This window comes from Marmota marmota, unplaced genomic scaffold, assembly GCF_001458135.2.
Source record: "Marmota marmota marmota unplaced genomic scaffold, marMar, whole genome shotgun sequence".
NCBI lineage: Eukaryota > Metazoa > Chordata > Mammalia > Rodentia > Sciuridae > Marmota > Marmota marmota.
This window is the reverse complement of record NW_026000142.1, coordinates 28,268,098-28,296,048: the sequence shown is the minus strand read 5'-3', so window position 1 is coordinate 28,296,048 and position 27,951 is coordinate 28,268,098. Positions and strand designations below refer to the sequence as shown.

Below are 27,951 nucleotides of genomic sequence, written 5' to 3'. Positions count from 1 at the left end.
ACCCCCCCCCCCCCCAACAACAACAACAACAACAACAACAAAACTCTGATGAGTCATCTTAACACTTCTGGTGCACTCTCTTCAAATTATCCTCTACTCTAATTTAATTCATTTTTCTTGAGTCCTTCTTGTGCTCCTGGCATTGGGCTAGAGATCCAACAATATCGAGCACATTGTTTCGACACCCATGAACACACAGCCTCAAGTCAGTTAATTTTGTTCACTTTGTCTACGTTCTTACAAGAGTCAACTGACTTTCCATGAGCTTTTCTCTGGATCTTGGATATGATCTATTTTTTTTAGTTCCATACTATATTCTTCCATCCACAGAAGAAATGTTTAGGATGCACCAGCATTTCCTCATAACCTTGATGTTTGTTTCAATTTCATGATCAGCCTTCCACGATCTCTTTAGTAATAAAAAAACAAATTCTCAGTAGAGAATAGGAAAAGAACAGCTCCAGTATAGACCTTTTCTTTTAAAGTGTAATTCCAAGTTAATTCAAGATTGGGATTATTTTAAGTAGCCTGGGAAAATATCTATAATGCTCAATTAAAGAATGGTGTTTCTGCGTTGGGTCACATCTACCTCCTGCTCATGTTGACCTGCAAAGTGCAGAGTACACTGCCCCACAGGCTGCCCTCCAGATATCCTTGGCTGAGCTTCAGAAGCTGGGTGATGAAGATGAGAGAATTCTGTGAGAAGAACCCAAGAACCCTGGGAAAGAAACCAAAAGCCAAAGCAAAAACCAATTTTCTGCTGAGGCTGAATCTCAAGAAGCATAAAGTGGGAACTTCCTTTATACTCTTGAATATTCATCCTGCCCCCTCTCTATCTTCCCTTCTATTTTCATTGGACTTTAAATTTTTAAGATTTTTTTTTCAATCTGATATGCTCACTCTTTTTTCCCTATTTTATCCTGCAAATTTTTCTGTTTTCTCTTTTTTCCTCCCATAATGCAAGACATACTTTTATTCAACCAGAATCATTAAAGGACCATACCTATGAACATTTACTTTGAAGTAAAAGGAAAGCTCAGTTTTCTGAACTTTCATTCTTCTTGGGGCAAGAATGTCTCTCAATAAATTCTTCTCCTTAAAAAAAAAGAAAGAAGACAGACAGAAAAAATCATACTTTGGCTGTTGAACACTTTGGCAACAATCAAATATTGTATCTTACAGATCTAGTTTTATTGGAGTTCAAGTGCTGGTTAATGGAAACACTCTAGACCACCTCTCACCTTTGTGAAAAGAACTATTTCTTAATAATAAATTTAGCAAAGTGCAGCTGTAGAAATCTTTCAAGTTTCATAGGAATATGTGTTCTTTTTACTCCTGCAAACCCACACATCAAGGACTTATTTGGAGAAAAGCCTAGATGTCAGGATTACAAAGGTCACGGAGAAATGTAGCTATAGAGATCAATGAGGCGAGTGCCCACCAATAGTGAAGAAAAATTATCCATAACCCTACACAGTTGTCAAGGGTGGTAACATTTGAATGAAAGGCTATGAAAATGTAGCAGTAGCTGCTTTGCTAAGTATGATGGTCAGGAGGCACTTTTAAGAAGGATAATACTAAGCTGAGCCACAGAGAACAGACAGAGGGAGGTAAGAAGCAAGGTCCAGGTGGAGGAAACTGTCTGTATAAAAGCCAAGAGTCCAGGCACTGTAAGCAAAGTGTGAAATTGAAAGGTTCACATGGAAAAGGAGATTCCGATGGGAAGACATGATCATGGCCAACCCTGTGTGCTGTTCTAAGGAGTTTAGGCTTTACCTGAAAACAAAGAGAAAGGCTCCAAAACTTTTCTGGCAAGTCCAGGGAATGAATGGGTTTGCATTCATCCAGTGGTCACTCTGGCGGTAGGAAGTAGGGTGGTAGGATGGTTAATTTTATGTGTTTACTTGACCGGGCTAAGGGATGCCCAGATAGATGGTAAAACAATATCTCTGCTTCTGTCTGTGAGGGCATTCCCGAGGAAATTAGCATTTGAATCAGGACACTAAGTAAAGAAGTCTGCCCTTTTATGCGGGTAGGCATCATCTCATCTATGAAGGCCCATATAAAACAGAAATGCCAAAGAATTAATTCCCTGTCTTCTACCACAGGACATCAGAACTGCCAATTCTCAGGATTTCGCCTTGGGCTAGTAGTTTCACCATCAGTTCCTCAGGTTCTCAAGCCTCTGGACTGAATTATATCACCAGTTTTTGCTAGTTCTCCAGCTTAGCTCTTTCCCTCTATAGAAAGATTTTTGGTTTAATTTTTAAAAATCATCTATGTTTACCACCACTTCCCCAGTTTAGTCTATCCTCTGAAGAAATGTCACACTTACAGACATTACATTCACATGTTCCACAAACCCTTCATTATGAATCTGTTAGGGTATGTACTTGCAAATATTTTGTTTCATTCTGTTTTATCCCTTAGGCAATGTCATGCACATATCACTGCAAACAGAACAGTGAAGCAGGAGTGGAATAGCAATGCCCTGTAGTCACCACGTCTATCAATTCCTCCTTGTCATTGTCTCTTGATTTTGTCCTTTTCTCACTCTATCCCCTGCCAGTATTATCCCAAAATGGGATCTGGGTCACTTGCTACTTGGGATATTTTATCAGAGTCCTTGAGTAACAGTAATAAAAATGGATTCTCCTTGATTTATAGAGAAAATTAATCTCTTGAAACATCATGGGGCAACTTACAAAATCATCAGGAAGGTAGCAAAACTGGGCTTTGGCAATGAGAAAAAAAAAAACAGAGATTCTATAGGTAGACTCTAGCCAGTGTCATCCCACAAAGACAGTCCAGCAGATACTGCATTCCTCTGACCAAAATGACCAGCTGCCCACAGAAACTAGCTATGGTAGTCACTACTAGAAAAATTCTCCACAGTTGCCGCTTTTCATCATTAACTCCACATTCAAACCCCAGCTGGTTGTACCTGATTGTCCAAACCTAGGCCACAGGGCCATACCCTGGTTTCCACATTTGTAGGAAAAGCAAATATCTAGGTTTCAACTTCTGTAGTGGAAGGCAGCACCCACCCTAAGACCTGAATTGTGGAGAATTCTCCAACTAGAAAAAGGGAAGTCCACATGGGGTGAAACAATTGTAACCAATTTTACCTCCCAGTTCTAATCACTCATTTCTCTGTTGTATCCCAAGCATGGTTCTGGAAGTATGCTGTGGACTAATGATATAAATATCAAGAATGCAAGTACCTGGGAGCTGGTGTGTAACTCAGTGGTAGAGCACATGCTTAGCATGTGCAAGGCCTTGGGTTGAACCCTAGTACTGAATGAGTGAATGAATGAATAAATGAATGAATGAATGAATGCAAATTTGAATCCTTGAACACAATTTGAATCCTTCCCAAATTATAGCTATCATATTGTGCCTCTTTTTCGGCTCTACTCTTTTTTCAATCTAGTATTCCAAAAACATTCTATTAATTGATGTACCTTACACATACAGCCTTTTATTATTATTTTCCAACAAATTCTCCCCACTATGATAATAATCTTACAATTAACATGTCAGTTTTGCCCATTCTCTACAAAACTATAGCAGTCCACTTATGTCCTCTGCCTTCTTCATGATTCTACTCGAGAAGCAAGGAGAGTCGCAAAGCCATTATAAATTAAAGACACACTTATTGTGAAATCACACAGTATTTATTCACGCTAATAACTACACTTTTATTCATAAACACTCATTTTAGATCAATTTCTACTTTTACTTGGATATTTTTTTTGCCTCTACAAATAAATTATAAATTATCAAGTGACAAGGACCATATCTTCAATTGTGTCCCTTCTGCCATACCTACCATGTTACACACAGAATCAATACCATGTGTCTGTGGAACAGCTGAGCAGGTGTCTATCCAGCCATTGTCACATATCCCTACAAAATTAGAAGAAATTGAGGGGTTTTGAACCAATTCTTATGAAACTTAGCTTGTTTTCTTCTCATCCCAAAGCTATTTGTCATTGCAGGGATAATATAAAATTTACTTCATACTAGTAACCAGGAAGGATGACTCAGCATAAACTCACTGTCATTATTAGGAACATGTGAAGCAAAAGTCCAGGTGATGCCAGTAGTACCGTCTTTATATGGGAAAGACAGCATTATTACAAGTGGAAAGAGTAAATTTCTGCACGATAACATATAATCTTTTCATGACTTGCACAGTTAAAACTGAAAATATATAGGAATCATTTATGAATCTGATTACTTTGTCATTGTCACAGAATGATATATTAATTGGGCAGTAAATTTACAAAATGCCCTTGTGAATACAAACAAAATGTATCTTTTGTAGATTTATCAAAAAACAGATGCCCATTCTCACACCAAGTTCCTTTCTGATGCTATCAGAAACAATACTTCTGAGAGAGTGAGTTTTGGCAGATGGCATTACAATTCAAATAAAATGAAATAGGCTTCCAAGTGCATCCATATTTCCTTGTCATTGTGAATGCCAGGGGAATTTTTAAAGTTCTTAATGTTTCTTTCTGAGTGCCCTCATAAATATAACTTATGCTATATTGCATAAATACTGAATTTTAAATTATGACTCTATTGTAGTTGAGATACTGTATGTTGATATCTTTCTGTTCAATCAAAGCAAATATGCACTATATCTCTTGTACAAGGAATCCAATAAAAAATGTGGACAACTGGACTTATATGCCCACTGGAGAGTGATATGCAAAGCGTTTCAAAGGCTAGGGTATCCTGTTAAAGGGTGGGTACCTAACGGCTGTTGAACACAGACGGCTAAGTCTTTCCTTGCATGCAGCTCTCCACATTTTCATCCTGATATGTAGAACTTTAGGAAGCCTAAGAAAGGACAATCCCAAAAGCTTGTTTAAGGGTATTCTGGAACTTCCATCTCCAACCCTCACCAAGAAAATAATATAAAGTTCTAATTAGAACATGGGGCAAATTAATTTCCCCATCATGGAGTTATTAGAAAGGAACAAATTACATGATTCATGGAAAGCAGTCATACATACTGTCCGTGCCTGATACATAGAATCAATAGATTATATAAACTGCTGCTCATTTTAGTACTCTCATGTTGCTAAATTACTGAGTGAGGCACAATGGGGCATAAAAAACTGAAAGAGAACATAATGTATATGTTGTAATAGGAACATGAATAGCACTTATTGAAGTCATTTTTTTTAATATCAACTCCTCTCAGAAGAATTCTCAGGTAAAATAGTGACTCACAACTCAGCTGAAGGAGCAGTGCTCTATAAGATATCTCTGGTTTAATCCACTCCCTGCTGTAAATGACCACACCTCTCTTTGAGTACCTGTGCATATTTCTATCATAACATGTTGCAACTTACCAAATCTCTGTTTCTCCCCACAACTATACAGCAAATCCCACAATAGAAAAAAAAAACTTGAAATCTCTAGCTCTTAGAATACTATTTAAATAATGTTGAATGAATAATAAATTTTATAATATTCAATATGGAATTACCAGTAAATGAAATAAAGAATATTGATTCATATCTCTCTTCACTATGGTGTATGTAAAGTATAATGGAAGAAATGGAGATGAACCAAACAATATCTGAAAACCTCTTCCATTTCTATGGTTTTCTTAAGTATCCTATTGATTTACATGTATTTTGCTGGGAACATGTGGTATTGGGCATCTTTATTTACAATAAATTCTTTGTCTAATGAGAGTTTAAATATGAATTGCCCTTAGGAAAATCGTTTTAAAGATTTGGGTTCTGTCTTAATGGTAAGAGATTTTATTTAGGTATCAAACATGAAAGAATAAATTTCTAAGTATTTAATGTGGTTATTTTGCAAAATTAAACTAAGAAAACTCTAAAATCTCACAAAGTGTTATTGCTGAATTCGTGGTTTTGTAAAATGTCATAAAATGTAGTGTTATTAGTCTGGTTGTTAAAAGCATGGGATATCCATATGGGGAAATAAAAATTACTGAATGCCTATGTTACCATAAGAAATGTAACTAAATCTTTAATGCCTTTTTCTCATAGTCTTTACTGAAACATTTTCTTTAATTCATATGTGCTTTTCTAATATCTGTATTAGGGTCATCACAAGAAAGGAAGTTAGCTTTTTAGGATACAGCTAATATCAACTTTTATATGGGGCTCTCTAACCACAAGAACACCAAACTAAAAGCTGACTTTTTAGAATGTAGTATTACAGCGCCAGGCGTGGTGGAACACTCCTGTGATCCCAGAACCTCTTGAGGCTGAGGCAGGAGGATTTCGAGTTCAAAGCCACCCTCAGCAAAAGTGAGGGACTAAGCAACAGTGAGGCACTAAGCATCTCAGTGAGACCCTGTCTCTAAATAAAATACAAAATAGGGCTGAGGATGTGGCTCAATGGCTCAGTGCCCCTGAGTTCAATCCCTGTTTCCAAAAGAAAAAAAAATGTAATATTACAACCACGGCATTAGTGGAACATTGAGCCCCATTCCTTGTCCTACTCAAACAGTTATCTGGGATTGCTCTTCAGAGAGGAGTAAAGATGTTTCATCTTACCTTGCCACAGTGAAAGCCTAATTCCTTTAATAATTGCCTGTGTTGAGCACCTAATGGTAGGTTCCAAGGACACAAAGATGAGTAAGATTTTCTCCCTGTCTTCAAGTTCTTCAGGTCAGTAATGAGACAGGATCAGAGGGCCAGAACACACTCTACAGCACTCGATTGCAGCACCCCCTCTATGTAGTTTATTGTAGTTTTCCCATCCTCTGCATTGTTTTTGTTTTTGTTTTCTTTTTCATTGTTTTCACAGAGTTCCCTCCAGTCTCTCTTGTGGTCCTACTGACTTTTCCAACTGTAACCTTTCACTATGGAGCTTCCTCAGTCACAGCAGATTTGTCACTATTGAACCTGTGTCTCCATTAGGTTTCTAAGTAAAATATTTTAGTAGTATTAATGCTGATAAAGTAGATTTCAAGGTCTTTTTAAAATCATCTTTTATTTATTGTTTACATAAAGATATCCATTCTTATATGGTGATTCTAAACATGGATTTTATCTAATTTTCAAATATTATTTCTGAGGGACAATAATTGATCAATCTTTTAACAAAATAGTAGATTTTTTTTAATCATTTAAATTTTTTTCTAAAAGAAAAATATCACCTGATCAATGACCTTGTTCTAATGAAAAGATCATTTTTATATTAATTATAATTTTCACCACAAGCAGTTTATTTGTAGTACTGGTATGACTCTGGTTTATGAATTAAAGAAATATTTTACTGGTTGTTATTTTACATTTTTACTAATAAAAGACCATACCATAATATCTTTGAAAAGGTTCATTTATATGTGTGTTAAATTGCCGCAGTCTGGCTGGGCACAAAATCACGAGCCACCACACAGCTTGTAGATTCAAACAGCAACTCTTTATTCCCGAACTCACACCAGCCATCTACAATCACGTTCTGGGGAAATCCACGTTCTCTGCCCAAATCCACTCCCACTGGGCTTCTGTCTCCCAAAAAATACTGTCTGAATCCCGTGAGAACTCAAGGGGAACTCAGGCAGCAGGATACGCCCTATTCCCAGCAGGAATAATCTTAAACCTGGAATGCCCTAAACCGGGAACACCCTAATCCGCCCTGGTCCTTGAGCAAGGTCACCTACATGCAATGTCACTGCAAAATGTCCTATTTCCATGTGTCCTTCCACTAAGCAACATGGGGCACGCTGGCAAGGAAATTGTCATACCTACTTGGCTAATGGCTCCCAGCATTAAATAGGAAATGTTAATCAAGCAAAATTATATTTGCTTTTAGGTGTATTTCTTTATGGATTCCAGTTGCATCCTGTTATTGTTGGGATATGAGGTGTGCGCCAAAAGCTCACGTGTAGGGCAGACATTGCAGGGATATTTAGAGGTGAAAAGATGAGATATTGAGAGCAATAATGTAATAAATGGATTGATTGATTTTATGAATTAATAATTTGAATTGATTAATGGGTGGTAACTGGAGGCAGATAGGGTCTGGATGAAGGAAGTGAGACACTGAGGGAGTGTTCATGAGAATTATATTATCCCTGGCTCCTGGCACTCAAGCTCTCTGCTTCCTGGTTGTCTCGAACTAAGCAGATTTCCTCTGCCATGCCATTCTACCATGATGCTCTGCTTCACCTTGGGCCCAGAGTCAGCTGACCCACAAAGACTAACCCTCTGAAATTGTGAGCCAAAATAAATTTTTTTCTTCTCTACGTTGATCTTGTCAGATCTTTTAGTCACAGAAACAAAAACTGACTAACATACATTCCTTTGTATCAGTTGGTATCTTCTTTATAAATCAGGTCTCTTCTCTCATTTCCAAGGCCAAAATTGCTAAATGTCAGTCTCCTTATTCTGACACCCTCAAGTTGAGTATCCACAAGAGGGAAAGAATGAAAAGACTCCTCATATTTAATAATTTTCCAGTCATCATACTTCATACCGAGTTTTATTAATTCTCTTCCATATTTCAAATAGTTCCAGTAAACTTTGTTCTTCTAATAATTACGAGGTAAATATACCAGTGATTTTTACCTGCTGCACATTCTATATATGGACTCAAGTTCCTTCATCCATAAAGTCCTATTGCTACCATTAGAATTGATGATGATGATGATGATGATGAAGACAACAGCAACAGCAGAGCAATAGCAATATTAGTGGTAATAATCATAGTGGCACCTACTATTGATTCAGTGCCAAGAACATCAGGCACTCTACATTTCTATTCTTTACATCATGCAGAATTAAAAGAAAAAAACTGAGGCTATTCATGGAAACCCAACATTCAAATAAGACTTGTTTGACATCAAAGCCCATAATAATTTTCTCCAATATATTTACTTAAATACTTAACTTGAATTTAATTTAATGCTAGTATAGCCAGGTTGCTATTTGCAAGCTACAACTTAGAAAATATTATTTTAGTATTACATAACTAATCTTATCTTGCTTTGGAATCTTCATTGCTCTCTGTGCAGGTAAAGAAAACTTGCCAACTAAAGATTTATCTATTATCTTTAGTTTAAAACAGCATTATGAGGAGGGGGCCCACAGTTCGGGTTCTCTATCAGCCTTTTCCCCAGTGAGTCTCTCTGCTCTTCCATCCACTATGGTAAGCGTGGCAATGAGGGTGGGTCTGTGCTCTGCCTGTGTTTTCTGCTTTTGCTGGTTGATGCTGCAATATGACTTACACTTGTTTGAGTCATGGTCTTTGCCTTTAGCCTAGAGTTATGAGGACTGAGTTATGAGGATTCCACGCCCTGCATCCTATCTCTTCCAGGGCTTTGCACCTCCAGATATTACCCCAACCAAGGTATGTGGAGGTCACAAACCAATTCCTCACTCTTTTTCTTTATACCCCTATCTGAACAGATATAAATCTCTTAATAAATGATTGGTTAAATAGAAAAGCCACACACAAGGAAATATTAAAAAAACATATTAATATGTTTTTAAAAACTTTGTCACTGATTATAATAAATACATTAGTCTAAATGCCCTGTGTGTATAAGAATCAATCCTGAAAATGCAAACACAGAATGTTATGAGGCCAAATTTTAAATGTAGCTTAAGGTCTTGACCCAATAATTGCATCAATTATTAATAACTTAGCGATGGTCTGTGTACAAATCAATATTTTCAGTGCTTTTGTCTTCCAAAGGTCCTCACAAGTAAAACTGTGATTCCCTATCTCAGAGCACAGGACCCTCCTAAGCTCTCTGCTTGCTTTGTCTGTCTTGTATCACTGCTGTTGAAGAGTTTGAAGTTTACTTTATTCTCCTGAAGTTGCTGAGTCTCACATCAACTGTCACGGCTCAGTATGATGCATACACAGTCCAGTTGTTGCCACAGGTACAAATCACTGCTCCATTTGGGCCTTTAACATTTCCTGCAAGCCTGGCATGTAAGTGAGACAAGCCTACAGGGCAGCTTCATTTGCATGTTTGGCTGGCTCTTTCCATGCCAGGGAAAGAAGCTGACACAGACTCTGACAGCTCTCCATGGGTAGTATTTTCCATCAGGTGAGGTGCTCTTCAAGAGTTTTTCCAGTGTTTTTAGGCATTGGGATACCTTGTAGGCACAGCAGGCAGTGTGTTTTCTATTCTACGTCCCTTTATATTTGACTTGCTGTGGGGAACATTAGGAGATCTCACCTGCAGCTTTTTTCCGTATTCCTTTGTTTCCTTCTACCGTGAAGCAAAGCAGTAATGCTGTGCACGCTGTTAATTCCAAATCCTCTAATTTTCTTACATCACTCTATCATTTCCTCACTACTGTATTTTATAGTTTTTTTAAAAGGGAGTTTGTTTTGCATTAGGAAAATATTGCATTTTCCTATTCCTGACATCTAATCTTGTCCTTCCATCTGAAAACTCTACAAAGGTGGACAGACATGAATAGGTAAGGATTCATAGAAGTCACAGTGGCCAGATTTTTGGAATAGATATTCTGCCATCTGTGTGTGCTGAGTGTTACTATTGGAAAGAAGTGCTCTGATTGTGGATCAGGAAATTCAGAATTTGTATTGAAATTGTACCACTTCCCTCTTTGAACAAATACCATATTTAAAGTGAATGCTTTATATGAAGACGGACATCAGTATACTGTGTATCAGTAGACATTTTGTTGCTTTTTATAGGGCTGGTATTATGAGATTCAAGATGAATTAGGGTTGGAGTTGGAGTTGGAGTTCAGTAGTAAAGTGCTTGCCTACTACATATGAGGCACTGGGTTCAAACCTCAAAACCACATAAAAAATAAATAAATAAGATAAAAGTACTATGTTCATGTACAACTAAAAATATTTTTTAAAAGATTAATTATAATATAATGAAAGGTATAATTATTACCCATTAACACTCCTCAAATTCAAATAGGGTAGTGTCCCATAAAGTTGCCTTCACTACCACATTGTGTTGCCGAGATAAAAAGAATCATGATTCCTGTGTCTCCACAATACAATCCAGCTCAAATAATCTGGACAGGAAATTTATTTGGCAAAGAACATTTGAACAACCCTCCCCCCCATACACATCTACCTATATAAATAAGTTTTAATCGTTGGATTGGGATATTATTGTCATTAAATTTTAATGGGCAGCAACAATGCCTTCGATTAATACCAAATAGGGAATTGGAAATCTCATTGTTACAGTTACACAGTAAATAACCTCCTTGGCTCATGTCATGGGAAAAGCACTTCCCTGTCTTTTCTCTCAACTCAAATTACCTTTGACATCTTGTGATTTGTCTGTGATAAACATTGCTGAAACTACAGATTATCTCCTCCTTGAACAATTATTTAACAGGGCAGTGTGAGCTTGGTCAGGCTGTTCTTCCTATTAATGTTTTTAAAAGGATTCTGCAGCACTAACTGAAAATATAGATGATCTTTCTTTCCCTGTCCAAATGATGATGAAATTAGTATTTTATTGATTTTTTCTTTTCAGGCATCCTTTTCAGAAGTGGATATGGATTACTTCTTTGTTCTGACAGAAAGTCACAGACTTCTGTTAACCAAAAGTAGAGAATCTATGACAACCCCACATCACCCCAATTTGACAATTACCCAGCTTATCTATAAAGCAAGAAAGTCTCTTAAGACCCACGAGTTTCATGGGAAAAGTAACATTGTTACCATTTAGTTGCATGTTAACATTGTCATAAGGCTGCTTATGCCTAGTGTTGTGGAAGATGCTTCAAATAGCATCATCATAGATTTTGCTAATTTTATCTGCAAATTTTAGTTAGCAGCCCTAGGTTCGTGCTTAGTCTGATTCATTTCACTAGTCTAAGTGGCATTTTAATTTAACAATACTCTGTGGCGGCATATTAAGTAGAAAATGAAATTAGGCCATGTTCCTAAGTAGGATTCAGTTAATCTAAAATAAGAAACTAAGGTAAATTTTAAATTTTATTTTTCCAAACCCTTACAGTATTGAGGTTAGATATTTCGCTGTTCCCACAGACTTAAACTGTAGGATTTTCTTGTATGTATTCCAATCAATCAAATTTTAAAAAACTGCTTTACTAGAAATGATATCCATTATGTGAAATCACCTCAGAATTCCCAGTTGACAAATGTATTGCTGACTGATTGCATTAGGATTATTTAAAACAATTGTAATGAATTATATCCATGAAATGTAAATCTATGATTCTAAGCACTTCAAAAATCACCTCAGGGTTTAGATAGAGTACAGTATGCATGTACTTTTGCTGGTAGTATATATCCTAAATTGTAACTTATTAATAATTAGTAAAATTATTTTTTAGTGGCTGACTCTGTCTGAAACCATCCAATTTGTGGATATTGTGACTTGCCACTGTACCTCTCAGAGCCTAGTATAGTGCCTAGCTTTAGTAAACTATCAATAAATTTGTCTTGTTTATCACAAAAAAATTGATCACATAGAGGAGAATGGTGGTAACCAGAGAAGGTATAGGGAGAAGGTATAGGGAAAGGTTGATGAACAGGTACTAAGTAATAGTTAGCGGAAAAAAATTCTAGTGTTTTATGACATATTAGGGTGACTGTAGATAATGATAATATATAATTTATTTTTTTTTAAAGATAGAAGACATGACTTTTAATGTTTGTACCCAAAAGAAATGATAAATGTTTTAGAAGAGAAGTTTACTATAATTTAAACAGTACTCAGTGTATGCATATATCAGAATATCACATGGTATCCCATGAATATTTATAGTTTCATATATCAGGTAAAAAAATAAAAGTATTCCCTGAATACAAAAATAGGTCTCACAGCTCTTATGTTATAAGAGATATGTTAAGTAATGCCATAGTAATGAATTGCAAATTTCACTTAAACTACTGTATACTAGAACACTTTGAACCACAAAACGACAGGATATCCTATGAGAAGCCAATCATCTAGGAGGTCATAAAAAGAAAGCAGCAATCACAATTACCAGCAAAAGCCAGGCAAAACAAGGCCGTTTTCCTCAGCGGTTCTCCTAAACCTTAAAATCCTTCTTTTGATATAGCAAAGTGGAGAATTAAAGTTTTTGTTTTCTTTCCTTGTCCCATATCCACGTTTTCATCTTGATTCCCTGGAAAATGGTGGCCAAATTCCTAACTCTGTCATTATTTATCATCTTCAGTGGAGTCAATAATTAAAATGCAGATGCAATCCCCTGTGGAAGAGCATGTGATGAGCTATTTAGCACCCAGTCCTTGTGTCCCTCTGACCTTTCCAGTTGTGGTTGCTTTATCTACTTAATAGCCTGTAGACTAGACTGACGTCCCTATAGAGGAAAACGGTACAGCTTAAAAGGAGGAGGTCCATGGATGTCCAATCTCCTAAGTGCACCTGACATCTCCCCTGTGCTTTCCTACTTGTGAGCCTCTAGGCTGTGATTCACCTACCACTTTATCTGTAAACAGAACTTTGCAACCTGAAGCCAAAATGCCATCCCTGATCCCTGAAAGGCAGCAGCATGAATGGAGCCCTATGCAGAAGTACATGTTTATGGTCTTGGGGCTTTGGAAAGGGGGGGGGGGGTCTCCTGCTGCAATGCTTTTATGCCTTATACTCCAATAACCATTTGCTTTGGTAGTTCTGAGATTCTGTTAGGATAATCTAGAATGGTGCATTCCCAGAATCAATCAAGTCCACTTCTGCAGCCCCATGATGCCCAAATGATGATCTTTTCACAGAAGGCTCAGATATCAGCTCTCCATGTAGCTGTCAGCTGAAGAAGAGGTATCAACTAGGGAGAATTTCACCAGTCCTGTGCTCTCCAGAGGCCAGTGCCTTTCCCTCAGAGATGCTAAATCCACGTGTGGCCTGAGGTCTAAATTAGTGGTTTCCCCACCCCGTGCTCTTGAAGCTTTATTACTACATCGTTTTTTCATGAGGATCCTAAATTCTAGACCCCCAGGGTTTCTTAGTGCAGAAGGCATAAGAATTAGCATAAATTAGCCTCAAGCTCCAGAAACTAGACCCTGATGCTCACTGTTGGGAAAGCATAACAAATTGTGCATCCTTATAAATATGGTTATTCCCCTTTTGAACCACACTGATATTTTTTTTTCAATGTTTTACCTTCTGGGTGTCTGTATAATGAAACCCTCGTCTGAGAATCTATAATTTCATTAATACTTGATATTTTTTCTGAGTTGTTGTCAATTTTGTATACCATTAGGCTCATTGACTTTTTTTTCATTTTTTATTTAGTTTTATTTTTAATAAGAGAACATGAACCTTATGTAGCAACAAAAAGTTATACTCAAAGAAATCTCATTTTCTCTCCTGTTTCTCCTACTCTACCATTCATACCACTTCTTAAGTTGGAATAGCACATTTAACTTCTGATTTTTTAACTTGTGTTCCTTTTTTCAAAAAAAAGGTGCATGAATGTTTTTGTTTTATAATATATCCCACTAATAACTCTAAATCAGATTAAAGAGATTTTAGTCATAAATTTTACAGCTATATAGTACAACACTATGCAAGCACACCACGTTTGTATAACCAATCATCTCTGGTTGGGAATTTAGATTGTTTCCATGATTTACTATAAAATAATGCTGCAATAAATAACCTTGTGCACTTGCTTTTTTGTATCTTTGAAAAATGAACTTTAGAGAAATTTCTCAGATAAGAGATCGCTGAATCAACAGATATTGCCCAACTCCCCTCAATGGAAGTTGTATCACATCGTCCATTCACCAGCAATGAATGAGGGACCCTGTCTCCCCACAAACTTGTCAAAGGCTGTGTTGTCATGTTTTGGAATTTTGGTGAATCTCATAGATGCAGAATGGTGTCCTGATGTGATGTTAATTTGCATTATCTGATGATGAGGGAGATTGAGCCTCTTTTCATGTTTAAGGGTCATTAGAGTATGCTCTGTGTGAGCTGTCTGTTCTTGGCTGTGATATGATAATATATGAACTCCTTGCTCTTAACTTCCTCCTCAAAGTATGGTCTTAGAACCGAGAATTTCTCTTCCTCAGTATACTCTACTCTTTCCCTGCCTTTCTGTCTGGAGCAGACCATAAAGAAATTCCCTGACTTCCCTTTTCTGATAGTGGATACTAAGAACCCCATTTCAAAAGGGGTCTTGTCCCATACTTGCAAGGAATGCTGCACAGAGAGGCCAAGAAGAATCTGTTGAGATAGACCTTGTTGGATCTCCCCATTCAGTCTGTTAGCATCAGGTCATACCCATCCTGTCCAGTCACATTTCAACACTATTGTACATGTTTCAGTTATGGCTCTGCAATGCAGGCTCCATAAAAGTCCAAAAGGACAGTTTCAGAGAGCTCTTGGATAGGTGAGTACAATAGATTCCTGGAGGCCAATGTGCCTGGAGAAGGCATGGAAACTACATGCCCCTTTCCTCCTGCTTCACCCTCCTGCAGCTGTTCATCTGTATCTTTTGTAATATCTTTATAATAAACCAGTAAATGTAAGTTAGTATTTCCCTGAGTTCTGTGAGCTGCTCTAGCAAATTAGTCGAACCTGAGGAGAGGGTAGTGGGAAGCCCAATTTATAGCCAGGAGGTCAGAAGTTCAGGTAAAATAAACTGGGGCTTCAGGAATGGCATCTGAACAGGATGAAGGTGGCAATCTTGGGGTCTGAGCCTTCCACCTGTGGGGTCAGACACTTTCTCCAGGCAGTGTCAGAAGAGATATGAATTGAGGACATGCAGCTAGTATCTGCTGCTATAGAGCTGCTTGCTTGGTGCATAGGGAAAACCCACACACAACTGTGTCAGAAGTGGTCTGTGCTATGGAATACAGTAGGAGAAATTGAGTTTGAGGTTTGCTTTTCCCTTTATAATATCAGACTGAATTTTGCACGTTTTTCTACTAGGCTTTTAGTCTTTTTTCCCCTTTAAATTTTAAAGTTCTGTAATACAGAAAGTAACCCTTTATTAATGATAAATACCTGTATAAATATATGATAATATGCATTCAAATATTTTCTCCCAGCTTATCATTTACCTCTTAATAGTATTATTATATCAAGGTATTTATGTAGTCAAAATTGTCAAGTTTGTTTTGTAATATGAAAGTCTTTCCTTCTACCCAGGTTAAAAAGGTATTTATTCCTAGTACTCATGTTATTTTATTTCTTTTTATGGAAAATTAACTAAAAATCTGTCTTTTTAAGCTTTCTATCTTCACTGGGGCCAGTTTTCATAATTTTTTTTCTAAAAATTTATCCACTATCCACTGAATTTAGGTTTTAAATTTCTTTAGCATAAGTTTGTCCACATTATTGCTATTAATTTTGTGATTATCTCCCTTGTAGCACTTCTGCTTTGCTCTCTAGGACTTATCTCTTCAGCTAGTGTTTGTTCTGCTGATTCTAAAAAAAAATCAGAATTTTTATTACTTTTTTTTTCTATTTTCAACCATATTAGTTTTTACTTTTGTAATTTGTATTCTGTGTGTGTGTGTGTGTGTGTATGTGTGCACATGTGCATGCACTTTCATATTTCATGAGGGCTCCTTTTTTGTCCTTTTTATAACTTTTTAAATTAACAGCATTTATTCTGTACAACATGGTATTCTGAAGTACAAACATGTATTGTGGAATGGTTAAATCTAGCCAATTAGCAAATTCATTACCCACACAACTATCATTTTTGTGGTTAGATCACATAATAGCCACTCTCTTTACAGTTAGGAGGAGTAAATATCAAGAGATCTATTGTATATGAAGGTGACTAGTTAGTGAAGATATACTGTATTCATTGTGTGGATTTTAAATTAGGAATTTACATAAATTATTTCTATTTTTTAATATGCATATTGTACAATTTCCTCTGATCACGGTTGTCATTATATTCTACAAATTTTGCTCTTTAATATTTTCATTCTCACTGAAATCTGTAATTTTAGTGTACCTTTCCTGTTTGATTAAGGGTTATTTATAGTCTCTAATTTCTAAGTAAAAGTTTCTTTGATTCATATTTTGATATTAATGTGTATTTTTATTTCATTGTATTCAGAGACTATTGTTTGTATTATTTCTGCTTTGGGGAACATAAGACTTATTATAATACAATGTATAGTTTTGAAGAATATTACATGTCTCTGTTATTGGAGTACAAAACTAGTGAGAAAGAGAGATGGGGAAAAAGAAGGGGCTAAAAGCCAGAAGATCTGCCTAATTAATTATATAGTTTAGTTCTTCTTTATCTGTAATTTTGTCAATTCAATATGTCTTAGACTGAGAGCAAAGCGCTAGTTATTCATGTATTTCTTGTTGCTACCCTTGTAGTTAGTGTTTTATGAGGTGGATTGTGGTTTGGGGTACATAATTATCAATATCTTATGCTTTCCTTCTGAACTGTGACCTGTTATAATGTGGCTTCATTGTCATACTTAATGCTTTGGATTTGAATTCTTCAATCTGATAGTGAGATGGTAACCCCTGGATTTTACTTTTTTCTATTTGTCTGGCATATCTTTGACCAACCCTTTCTTTATTAGCCTCCTCTCTAAATCCCTTTATTTAAGTATGTATCTTTTTTTATAACATGGAGTCACATTTTTCTATATAAGTTCTTAAAAACTTTGAACAAGAAAGCTAAATTTCATGCATTTCTGCTTAATTTTAATTTTCACATTTTATATTTATTGACCATTTTGTATTATATTGGCTATTTCTCTATTTTCTTGTTTCTTTCTATTGGTATTTAGAGTGATTTGTATTCTAATGTTTGCCTTTATATTAGATATCTTCTATAAGACCCCCCACTCAGTTTTCAGGTGTAAATGATATTCTGTGGCTCCCATCTGTTCCCTTAGGCATCCATCAATGAGGCCATTGGTCATTCTACTTTCGTTTTTCTCTTCCCTTTGTTAATTGCATTATGTCTGTATTTTTGAAACCTATTGCTTTACATATTATTTCCTACCATCATTCTTACCTTTGTTCTTAACTTAGATCTATAATTAAATGTGTTGAATGATTGTATTAGTCCTTTCCTCAAGTCATCTCTTGATTGAAGTAGTTTGGTTTATTTAAGAAGAGAATTTTAGTACAGTAAACTGCTTGTCTGGTGTGAGAAACAGAGAAAGGGAGAAAGAGGGAGATTGTGTGTTAATACTTGAAGAAAGCTTGGCTGGATATAAAGTTGGCTTGCACTTTTTTCTTTGAGATTTATTTAAAATCTATTTCACTGCTGTCTAAATAAATGTGTACTGTTTCTAAGATCTGGTGTCAAGTTGACTTTTTCCATTTTAATAAAATTATTCTTTAGTCACTTTTTTACCTATCATTTTAAGTCTAATGCTTTTTGTATTTTGGAATTGGCTATTCTAAGACACTTATCTGGGTACATGGAGAATCTTTTCAATATGTAGATGTAGTTTTTTCTCCTTCTGTAAATTTTTCTTGGATCACAGTTTCAAGTATTAGTTCTGTTGGGTTCTTTTCCTTCTTTGTCTTGTATTCCAATTATACATACACTGGATTCTCTTTGCCTGTCCTCTATATTAATGACTTCTCTCTGACACATTTAAAGTTTTTGCGCATTTCATTTGTGTTTTCTTGACTCTTCCTGTGTCTTTTCTCAGGGGTTCTTACTGTTTTCATCTGAAACTTTTCTCTCTTGTGTATTTTCTAATTTAGTTATTTCACACATTTTTTTTAAAAAAATTATTTCACCATTTTGGTCTACTCTCCTTTTCTGTCCTTTATCTGTCTCAGTTCAGAACTTTTAATATCTGATTCAAAGTATTATTTTATATTTATGAATACTTGTTTCAGGATATCTATAGGTTTCATTATAATTTTCTTTTTTTTTCATTATAATTTTCTTATTCGTGTTTTGATTTTGTCTTATCTTGAAAGAAGATAGCAAATTTTCATCATTGGTATTGTTTCATCTCTCATTTTCTGATTTCTTCTTAGAGTAACTTTGTATGACTATCATCTGCTATTTTCTGTTCATTTTGAAATGTCTTTTGTTCCTACACCAGCAATAAAAGTTTCATATAAGCAAAAGTAAAGGAACTCTGTGACTACTACATTTTTTTAAGAAATTTATAAACAGACTCTTCTGATGTTTTGGTGAGGTGTCAATTCCTTAGAAGATGATACCATTTTTATCCAGGGAGAGTAGTTGGTATGTTTTATAACCTTACAATTAATTTTTTTTAAATTTCTGTAGATACCGACTTTGCCTTTATAACCAAGGCTGCAAGGGCCATCGTCTCCATTGACCTCACTTTCCATCTTCTGCAACAGAGCCTTCTTCCTGAGACCTCTGTCTCTCATTCTAAACTTCTAAACTCCTTCTTGTAACCCCTTGATAGCTATGTTCTGGGTCTGCCATCAGTATTTTCCTGATCAGGATGGTAATTTATCTTTCTGAGGATGGTTTTGTCTATTTTCCCACCTCACTTCACCCACAGGCTCCTGACCCCCTCTCCTTTTTGTCACTCTCCATTCTGCCACCAGTAGGCTTTGTTAAATTGGGACCTTTATGTTCCTCATGTACACATATCTCTTAAAGCTCACAGTATTTTATTTCTCCTGATTATGTTGTAGGTGTAGGTCCTGGGTGGCTTTATTTCACTCATTAAATATTTACAATTTTGAAAGGGTAAGTACAGAGGTCAACATTAGATCCCAGCCTTTGCCCTATAGAAGCACAGAATGTTTCAGTAAGCATTTTTAAGTGAATGATGATGACAAATAGAGAGCTGTATGTATTAATACACTTAAAGGAGAGAAGAGCAAACTGGAAATGTATAATTCAAAGTCCTTGCTTAGCATATAGTTGATTCCCAAATCTTTCTTTACAGCTAGACCTCTCCAGAAATCTAGAAATAGACAAATACTCCCCGGGTTCATCATTCTTTGGCCTGCTAATGCAGCTTGCACACTTAGACCAAATGTGACCCTTACTGAATCTTTACCAGAAAATGCCCTTTCTTGTGCCAAGCTATCCTGCTGCCACTTCTTGTCACCATTTCAGATTCATCTGTCATATTTATGTTAGCATTGCAAAAGTTCACTTCTATTGAAGTCAGAAAGTTAGCATTTACATAAACTATTAACTAACCTACAAATCTTATTTGAATTTTTGAAAAGTTCTCCTTTTTCTGGTCCAGGATCCCAACTACATTTAGTCATTATGTCTACATAGTTCTTATTCTGACAGTTCTTCAGTCTGTCTTTCTCTTGAATGACTTTGACACCTCACAAGAGTACTAGTCTTTTGTTTTAGATTGTCAAATGAAAAAAATGAAGTTATTTATTTTTGGCAAGAACACTACAGAAGTAGATCTGTATTCTTTTCATCATGTAATATCAGAATATTGATATTTTTTCTTACCAATGTTAACCATGGATCATCTATTATTGTAGATATTATTTTTGAAGCATTAGATCATTTAGAAGAGTAAGGAGTATCTATTTTGATGCCATCAAAGTATGTTTTTTCTTTATCTTAAAAGCTATTTTTCTTACAATAAAGATATTTGTGGTACCTCTCATCCATAGCTCTTTGTGTGACTGGGTGACTCTGCATCTAACAGAGGAACTTAGTCCCTGGGCCTTGCCTGAGTGAACTCTTGCCCTGGGGGCAGCCAGCACATTGACTGATCAGATTAAATAATTTGGATCTATTTGAAGAAAATAACTAGATCAATAAATTCTGTGAGAAGATGGGATATAGAATTGGAAAACAGAGACCAAAGTAATGATAGTAGTGATTAAGATAGAAAGTAACAGAGCAAGGTGGGTAGTGGCCATTTGAAGACATGCAAGATAAACAAGCAGAGATAGCCAATCAGTAGATGCAAAGGAATAATATTCACAGTAGGTAGGAGTTGAGCGAAAATGACAAAGATATACAGAGAACATAGTACAAAAGACAGACAAAAGAATCTTTCCCAGCTACCCTGCGATATCAAGTTCTAGGCTTCCTATACTGTCCAGTATTTAAGTGTCATTTTCATAAGGAATACTATTTGTATTTCTACAAATTTCCCATTTATGCCTGAAAACTGCTTTTCTGTAATGAAAATAAACCTAACTAAAAATGAAATAGAAGTAAAATTTGGTTAATAAAAAATAGAACATGTGGCTGTGGCCAAATCCATGCAGAACTGAATGCCCGTTTAATCTTTTGATTCTATTCCCATTTTACAAAGCTGATATGACTGACTACAGATTAATCTAGACATTTACACAGACTTCTGCAGGGTAGATAAATCTAATCACTGAGTTTGCTACATGGTTCCATGGCCTGAAGAAAATCCCAATTAAAACAGTCCTTAATGCAGCATTAACCTTGCTGATCTCAAGTGTTTATTTTTCCCTGTTGTGCAGTGTATATTATTCTTTTATCAGTGTGACCTTAATCATCTGCATATTTGTGAGGTATTGTTGAATACAGTATTCTAAATAACCCAAGACCCAAGAGCTCCAAGCTACATGCTCCCCTGATTGGGTAAATAGTACAATAATGGAAGTTCATTGTCTCATTTGTTAGCTTAATTCAAAGAAGCAGCAGTGGGTTTTTAAAGCTAGTTCAATTTTTTAAAAAACATATTTTTCACAGTGATAGCTAATTCTTAACTTTTCATCATGTTGAAGATGATGAATTCTTAACATTTCATTATGTAAGTTTATAATCTTAAAAAGTTTATCATATTACATTTTTATGAGCAAAGAAAAAGATGCCAATGTTGTAAGTTTTTATTAGCATTCTAGATGTTTCTTTACAATGAAACGAAAAAAATCTCAATCAATGGGTATCAAGTTACACTTACATAGGAGTGAAAAGTTCTAATGTGCTATTGCATAGTAAGGGGACTATGTGACATTTATGTACTGTACAATTTTTAAAATTAGAAGAAAGAATTTTGAAAGGTTTTATCCTAAGAAATATTTGAGGAGATGTGGCATACAGTATACATGTACTGAAACATCACATAGTAATCCATTAATAGGTATAGTTTTATGATCAGTTAAATGAATTTTAAGTTTCTTCCTTGCTTATTACAGATAAAAGAAAAATATATTAAGGGAACACACACAAACACACATATGCACATACACCAACACTTACATACATACACATTCATATGTACCTGCACATAGCTTTTTGAACATGAGTTGTCAAATATATTTTTCTGTTATGGATATTTTGATACTTCCTCCTATCAATCCTTGAAAATATTTAAATTGAAACAAACAACAGCTGTTTATAATAGAAAATTAGAGCTATAGTGTATCATTATGTCTTAGAGTGTGAATCAAAAACCACTAAAAGCAGACACAGTGGCACACATGTATAGTCCCAGTGGCTTGAGAAACTGAGACAGGAGAATCTCAGGTTCAAAGTCAGCTTCATCAAAAGCAAGGCACTAAGCAAGTCAATGAGACCTTGTCTCTAAATAAAATACAAAATAGTGCTGGAGATGTGGCTCAGCAATTAAGTACTCCTGAGTTCAATCCCCAGTACCAATTAAAAAAAAAAAAAAGTTTGTCTTAAAGTTCAAGTGTTCGTAATATATAATTTTATTTTAATGTGAGGTTTATAGTTTACTTTGGAAATAGGAAGAAAACAGACAGACAAAACATGTTGGTATCTTATGAAAAGCAAAACAGACTCCCCTAAATTCTGCTGAGGTCTTCATGATGGCAAGTGAGAAAGTATATAGTAAGTACCTATGGCATTGTAAATCTGGCAAAAATCATCAAAAAGTTCTGTACTTCTGTTATAATTTGCTTAAAACTAGTTAATCTACTCAAAAAAATGAGAGCCAAAGATAGAGAAATAAATGAAGAAATAATGGATATCATAATAGATAATTTTTTAATATTTATTTTTTAGTTTTCAGTGGACACAATATCTTTATTTTTATTTTAATGTGGTGTTGAGGATTGAACCCAGTACCCTGCGCATGCCAGGCAAGCACACTAACCCTTGAGCCACATCCCTAGCCCATAATAGATAATTTTAAAAATTGATCATGAAATTCTTGATGACGCTGACATTAAGAAGCATACTATGGGATGGAGATGTGGCTCAGTGGTAGAGTTTGCCTAGCATACACAAAGGCCCTAGGTTTGATTCCTAGTACCACAAAGAAAAGAGAAAAAAAAAGTACTATATCCATAAGTTAACAACACTAGACTTTTACTCTTTATGCTATTTAATATTATTTTCATATGATATTGTATTTATGAGATAACATTAAACTTTTTATAAAAGTTTGTATCCATGTGTTGAGCCCTACACATAACAAATATCCATAATTTCCATTGCTATCTTTTATATATTCTTTCACTTTAGCTGCTTGGAAAAGGCATTCAGTAGGTATAGTCAAATTTATTATTTTTATTAGCCAAATATTCATAGTTTAGGGGATTTGGTGAAAAGCAATTAGATGGTTATTCTCCTTAATATGAATTATTTTTATAATGTGTTAAACAGACTATCTGAATTGCTGGAGTCAGAGTACAGGGAATTCAAATCCTGAGTAATTAGGATAAAATGATGTAGGACATGGAAAGTTCATCAGTAACCAAACCATTATCAATACTCAGTTAAAGGTTTGTTCCCATGATCATTCTGAAAGACAGACTTCTTTAGGTATTCTACATTGGTGTTACAGGTTTTTTAAGGTATACCTTTTAATGAATCACATGGTTAGCTGTAGAAATACTCACACGTTCATTTATAAGGTACTTGTCCAACTCTGCTTGGAATGTTACAGAACAGAAAGCAGTTGCACCATGTGAACTTACTAAAAATCACACAATATTCTGAATTCTATAACCTATATGTCCCTAAAAGTTTTGGATGAGGAATTCTGAATCTGTATTCAAAAATTAATGTTACAGAGAAAAAAAAATCATTTGTACACGCACTCAGTGAGACTATAAATTTGTACTCTTGTGAGTGGGAAGTTGGCAGTCTGGCGACGCATATCAAAAGCCATGAAAAGGTATATATATATGCTCTTTAATCCAAAATTCTACCTCTTGGAGTTTGTCACTACTAAATTATTAGGAAAATAATAAGAGGTTTAGGTTTTAGCGTGTCTGACATAGATGATACACACAGACAAAAACTAGAAAGTCCCAAATGGTCAATACCAGAAGACCGTGGAATTACACAGACTCTAGACATATCACAGACTACTACTGCACACACAAAAGTGATATTGTGCAGCAAGCATTCATTCACATTGAAAGATGGCCCTCAATGTTCTTTCAAGTAGAAATACAGGCTACAAAAATAATATCCCTTTCAAAATTATTTGCATAAAAAACTATTTGAAAGATATTCACAAAAATATGAACAGTAGTTATCTCTGGATAGCAGGATTGCATGTAATTCTAATTTCTATTACTGTGCTTTGTCTATGGTGACATGTGTTACTACGGTAATAATAAAACTTTTAAATTTCACTTGTAAATATACTACTTAATCATGTCAGTGTATCTTAGTTTTCAAATTATATATGTGTAAATTAATATCTATCAAGAAAAATATGACATTCTTCATATTTGTCAGTTAATTATACAGGCTCAGTGTATGTGAAAAACGGTATCATGAAGTAAAGCCTAGCTTTCAAACAGCACAGTTTTGCATGTAGTAGCATTTATAGTACTATGATATTTTCAATGTTTGTGTCTATTAAAATGAACCATGAAAAGTAGGAAATGTGAGCTATATATTGTCAAGGAAAGTATATTTACAATTTTAGACTTCATTTTTAAAATATGCCCCAGAGAACATGCTGGCAGCATTCAAATCATGACCCATGTGGAGTGAACAGCAAGCTAACAGTCTAGAATAGTGGGATATCAATTGAGAATTTATAATGTCTTTGTTTCAGCCATCAGAAACAATTTGCTATGCTCAGAAATATATTTTGAAAATACAATCTTTATTCTGAAATGTGCCTTTAACAATACAAATAAATAATCTGTTTGCACTTTCAGAAAAGTGATTTGCTTTCTGAGTCGCCCTGGATGGTGATAATATGATGACGTGCCATCCTACTGCTTGGCATAGAAAAAACAGCTAGACCCAGCAGTATATCTGCAGAGAAGAGAGCTCTGTATTTTATCTGCCAATTTTCAAATCGGTGCTTCTTATAGTCTCCACAATGTGTGTCTGAAATTTGGTACTAATTCTGAATGTTTTAGTCTGCTTTAGTAGACGGTTTCTGCAATTTATGAACAATTAAATTATATTACTTTTATTAGGAAATGGTGATATCTGCGTTTTATTTACTGAAAGATATAACTTTTTATTTTTCAGAGCTTCCATATGGCTGGGAAAAGATCGATGATCCCATATATGGCACTTATTATGTTGAGTAAGTCTCTAAGCGTGATATTAACTTGTTATTAATATGTTGTGAAATTGTGTTAGTATTTCATTTATTGAGCATGTGTGGCTAACAGCCCCTTTATTTCCCTTTCATCTTACTTTGAAGTATTCACAAAGATTGTACCAGCACCTCTTGCTGTTTCTTGCTTCTGCAGCTGGTTAATTTCTCATTCCTTTCCTTTGACTCATGAGTCAAAAAACACCAATTGAGAAAGTGTATTTCACACTGTCCTCTAAATGAGTGATAATTAAAGATATCAAATTAATGCCTTTCATTTTGCAATCAAAATTTGGGGAGCTGACTGGTTGTACAAAAGAGATATTTTGTTAACCTGGGTTTCAAAGCCAATTAACTGCATCATAGTTTCTACTTGAGAGATAAAATTTGGGCTTTTTTTTTCTCTCTTTTAAAACCCCATTTCAAGTCAATAGTGTTCTTTCAGTAGACTGGACCTTTATGTTACTTAATAGAAGATGCATTGTAGTGATATTACCTTATGTAATACAAACTATCTCCATCTACATATCCTTTTCTTCGAAGTAAAGAACCTATTAGGCTCTAAATTATTGATAAAGATTTTTCTTGGGAAAATCAAATAATATCCATAATTTTCAAAAGTTATATTTAGGATTTATTTTTCCAGAATCTCCTCTTTTAAAAGAGAAAATATTTTTATTCCTATCTATTGTGTTCCTGAAGTTATTTAGGTGAGTAGCAAAGTCTGCATCTTCCTTATGGGAAATAAACAGCCCAGGAAAGGCAGAGAGGTTGGAACACAAAAGACTCTTCTCACATTCTATTTCAAGATCTAACTCTGTTTTTGCTAACTATGTTCTGTGTAACAGTAATAATTTAGATGGTCAAAGGTTATAGATTATGGCTTTTTTACTAAATTGTTTTTGTAACAACAGTCAAACATTACTGAGCTTTTATTAGGTATCAAGCTCTTTTTGCATTGAAAATGTGCCAAGAAGTAAGACCTATGTGCTCCCTGCCCTTGAGCCTCTCCCATCTGAGCACTTGTCTCGAATACTCTGACCCACCATTTTCATTTGGACAAGCCCTGATTTTGGCACCACAATCCATCATTTCCAGATTCACCCTCGAGGTGAATTTGGCTCATCTGCCACAAGGAATCTTCTTATATGGTAGCTAATGTCTAATGTCACCTGGACACTCCATAGGTAAAAAAGATAAAAATGCAACAGAGATATCTCTAAACAAAGGAGAATCATTTGTAAATATCTATGAGGCCTCTCAGGCCCACTAAACTGCTAATCAACTAATATACTTACATATTTTAATAACAATAGAGCTGCTGTGCCCGAATAAATTCAACACTAATTTAATAAATACTGTTGTATTAATTCACTGAATCACACTGCACTGTTCCTAAGCCTATTATTACATCTGAAATCCAAAACAGTTCCATGAAAGGAGAGAAAACTGAGGTTTGTGACCTATCAGGTCTCACCTTTAATACATTATCTTGGGAGTCATTTAATTAAAACCCTTTCCTTCATCCATATGTTGGCAAACTCCATAAAGATTCAGATAGAAAATACTGTAGGGGCCCATGTAGCCTCTTTCACAACTACTGTACTCTGCCTTAGTACCTTGAAACCAACCATAGGTAACACTTACATGTATGGGTGAGGATATGTTCTGATAAAACTTTATTTACAAAAGCAGGCAACTGGCCTGATTTGTTCTGGGATCACAGTTGGCTGATCCCTGTCTTATTCCAGATTGTTTTTCCATGTCTTCAGCTTCCCTCAAGCTAATTTCCATTATGGAAACAGTATTTAACCTTTCTCCTCCATCCTGATCATCTGTCAGAGGGGTGAGACATCACACAGCAGAAACCTATATCCTACCTTCTTGATCTTTGAGGTATATGTTCTTCAACCAAAGACCTGCAGCTGGTAGAACACTGATAGCTAATTATTAAAGTAGATGTTGGCTATAACCCTAAAAATATTTATTCTTATCCTAATTATGTTTTGAATAGTTGCCTTTTTTTTTTTTTTTGCTTATATGTATCTTTACATTTCTCCACTTCATTTTCCATGTATCATAGCTATATTTAGAAAATTATTCTGGAGTCAATCATGTCTTATATAATTAGATCAGAATGACATATTTAATAATTTTAGAATTCAAGTGATTATAAGGTTATATATACAGGTTATAGTGAGTCAAAATAGTCTTCTCCCTTCTGGTTGCACCCAGCTCTACTTTCTGCCATGACTTTATCCCCAGTACAGGATTCCAAAGACTGTACCAATATCAGTAAGTAGATGTATGAGGTATCATTGTCAGGCCATGAAGAAAACTGGGACAAATGATAGATAATTCAAACTTTATGGTATTAAATAGAATGTTTTTTTCTAGTATTCTTAGAAATATCATTTTGGAAAAATTCATCAGGGTAAATAAAATTCTTCAATTTATTCTATATAATGTGTGCATTACTAGAAGTAAGGAATATTTTCCATCACAATGAAAACAATTTGGCAAACAATTTAATTAGAATATACATACTGACATGTTTTGTTT

The 27,951-nt window shown here is 35.2% G+C and overlaps 1 protein-coding gene across 5 annotated transcripts in view; it reads left to right on the top strand.

Moving 5' to 3' along the window:
- Magi2 (membrane associated guanylate kinase, WW and PDZ domain containing 2) overlaps positions 1–27,951 on the top strand; it is a 1,275,072-nt gene that overhangs the window by 939,352 nt on the left and 307,769 nt on the right. For all 5 annotated transcript variants that reach the window (XM_048786215.1, XM_048786214.1, XM_048786217.1 and 2 more), the window contains exon 7: positions 25,320–25,377. In XM_048786215.1, the coding sequence (XP_048642172.1) occupies positions 25,320–25,377 (58 nt within the window). The remainder of the gene's footprint in view (positions 1–25,319; positions 25,378–27,951) is intronic.